At 56.9% G+C, this 2,110-nt stretch overlaps 1 protein-coding gene across 1 annotated transcript; it reads left to right on the top strand.

Annotated features, from left to right (window-relative positions):
• Positions 1 to 6: 6 nt before the first annotated feature.
• Positions 7 to 2,041, top strand: EMH_0090820 (uncharacterized protein; the record flags this gene model as incomplete). The annotated part of the gene is made up of 4 exons (XM_013501641.1): positions 7 to 56; positions 205 to 657; positions 1,692 to 1,898; positions 2,020 to 2,041. 4 exons carry the CDS (start codon positions 7 to 9, stop codon positions 2,039 to 2,041), a joined length of 732 nt encoding a protein of 243 aa, XP_013357095.1.
• Between the last annotated feature and the right edge of the window lie 69 nt (positions 2,042 to 2,110).

Here is a 2,110-nt window from a genome sequence, read left to right as displayed (position 1 = left end):
CCAAAGATGATTCCGCCGGGGGCTGCGAGCAGCCGCTCCCTCCCGCACCGCTACAGGTATGTGCTGCTGCCGCAGCAGCAGCAGCAGCAGCAGCAGCTGCTGCTGCTGCTGCAGCAGGAGCCGCAGCAGCAGCAGCAGGAGCCGCAGCCGCAGCAGCAGCAGCAACGTCAACGATGAAGTGTTTGTGTGTGGTGTGTTGTGCAGCCGAGCGAGGCTCCATAGACGTCTAGCTAGTCGCAGCAGCAGCAGCAGCAGCAGCAGGAATGGCAGCAGCAGCAGCAGCAGCAACCGCAGCAGCAGCAATGACAGCCTCCTCAGCAGAAGCAGCAGCAGAGTTTTGTTTCCCCTTCCCGCCCACAGCAGCAGCAAGCGGACGAGCTGTTTGCGTAGGACGCAGCAACAGCAGCAACTGCAGCAGCAGCAGCAGCAACCGCAGCAGCAGCAGCAGCAACAGCAGCAGCAGCAGGAAGCAACAACAGACTCTGAGTCTACGGGTGTGTATTGGCATCCATCACGTCGTCAAAAGCATCAGCAGCAGCAGCAGCAGCAGCAGCAGGAGAAGCAGCAGCTGCTGTCTCGTGAATCTGCAGCAGCACCTCTGTCTGCACCCCATCAACAGCAGCAGCAGCAGCAGGAGCAGCAGCAGCAGCGGGGGTGGTGTATAGGGTTGCTGCGGCTGCTGCCTGTGTCTGTCTCTAGCTTGCCTCTGTTTATTGTTACTTATGTTGCTTATTCTTCTCTCTATAGCACAAGAAAACCTATAAGTATAGTGAAGGGGGCCCTCAATGCTTCTTTGGGTTTGTCTACACAAACGCTGGGGTGTATAGACACCTCGTTTTTGTTTTGTTATGCTGTTGGCCAGCTGCTGCTGCCGCTGCTGCTTGCTGCTGTGCCGCAGCAGCACTCTGCTGTTTTTATTTCTCTTTGTTTTATGTTCTCTGCTGCTGCAACAGCAGCATTCGCATGCTGCAGCAGCAAGTACCTGCTGCTGCTGCTTTGGGGCTTCAATGGCCTCGCGCATGCACCGCTCTTCCCGCTGCTGCTGCAGTATGTATCTGCTGCTGTTGCTGCTGAGAATAGAGGAGCAGCTCTAGGACTGTGGACCACCTCCCAGCAAACAGGTATTCTTGCTGCTGCTGTTGCTGTTGCTGTTGCTGCTGTTGCTGCTGTTGCTGCTGTTGTTGCTGCTGCTGTTGCTGTTGTTGCAGCGTTTGTACTGCTGTTGCTGCTGCTGTTGTTGCCGTTGCTGCTGCTGCTGTTGCTGCTGCTGTTCTTGCCGTTGCTGTTGCTGTTGTTGCCGTTGCAGCTGTTGCTGCTGTTGCTGCTGCTGTTGTTGCCGTTGCTGCCGTTGCTGTTGCTGCTGTTCCTGTTGCTGCGTTTGTGCTGCTGTATCTGCTGCTCTAGTGTTCCGACTGTTGTTGCTGCTGCTGTTGCTGCTGCTGCTGCTTTTGTCTTTGCTTCGTTTTGTTGTCGTCGGTTTGTTTTATATATATGTGGAAACAACGCTCATTCGCTGCTGCTGTTGCTGCTGCTATTGCTGTTGCTGTTGCTGTTGCTGCTGCAGGGGCGATGGCTGCAACTGCTGTTGCTGCTGTGGTGGAAGCAGCACTTGGGTGGCGGCAGGTCTTCTTTTGTGCTGCTGCTGCAGCAGCAACAACATCCGTGCTGCTGCTGTATCTGCTGCCTTGGAGCAGCAAGAAGGCCCTGCAGCAGCAGCAGCAGCAGCAGCAGCAGCAGCTGGAGCTGCAGGAGCAGCCGCAGCAAGGACAAGAGGAGGCTCTCGAGGAAGCTGCAGCGGCAGCAGCAGCAGCAGCAGCAGCAGACAAACCAGAGTTTGAACAGCAGCAGCAGCAGCAGCAGCAGCAGCAACTGGCGGATGAGGATCAGGAGAAGCTGCTGTGGGAGTTAGGGCCGCAGCAGGTGGCGCTGCAGCAGCAGCAGCTGGCGCTGCTGCAGCAGCACCAACTCGCGCTGCTGCAGCAGCAGCTACACTCTCCTGATTGTCTTGTTTGCTTCAAGCCCCAAGAGGCTGCATGCGTAGAGATGGGGGGGACAGGGGAGAGCAGCAGCATAGCAGCAACAACTGTTGCAGGCACCTTCAGCAGCAGCA

This window comes from Eimeria mitis, genomic scaffold, assembly GCF_000499745.2.
Source record: "Eimeria mitis Houghton genomic scaffold, Emh_scaff7249, whole genome shotgun sequence".
Lineage (NCBI taxonomy): Eukaryota > Apicomplexa > Conoidasida > Eucoccidiorida > Eimeriidae > Eimeria > Eimeria mitis.
Note: the sequence above shows the minus strand (reverse complement) of the source record. Positions and strands in the feature narration are given on the sequence as shown.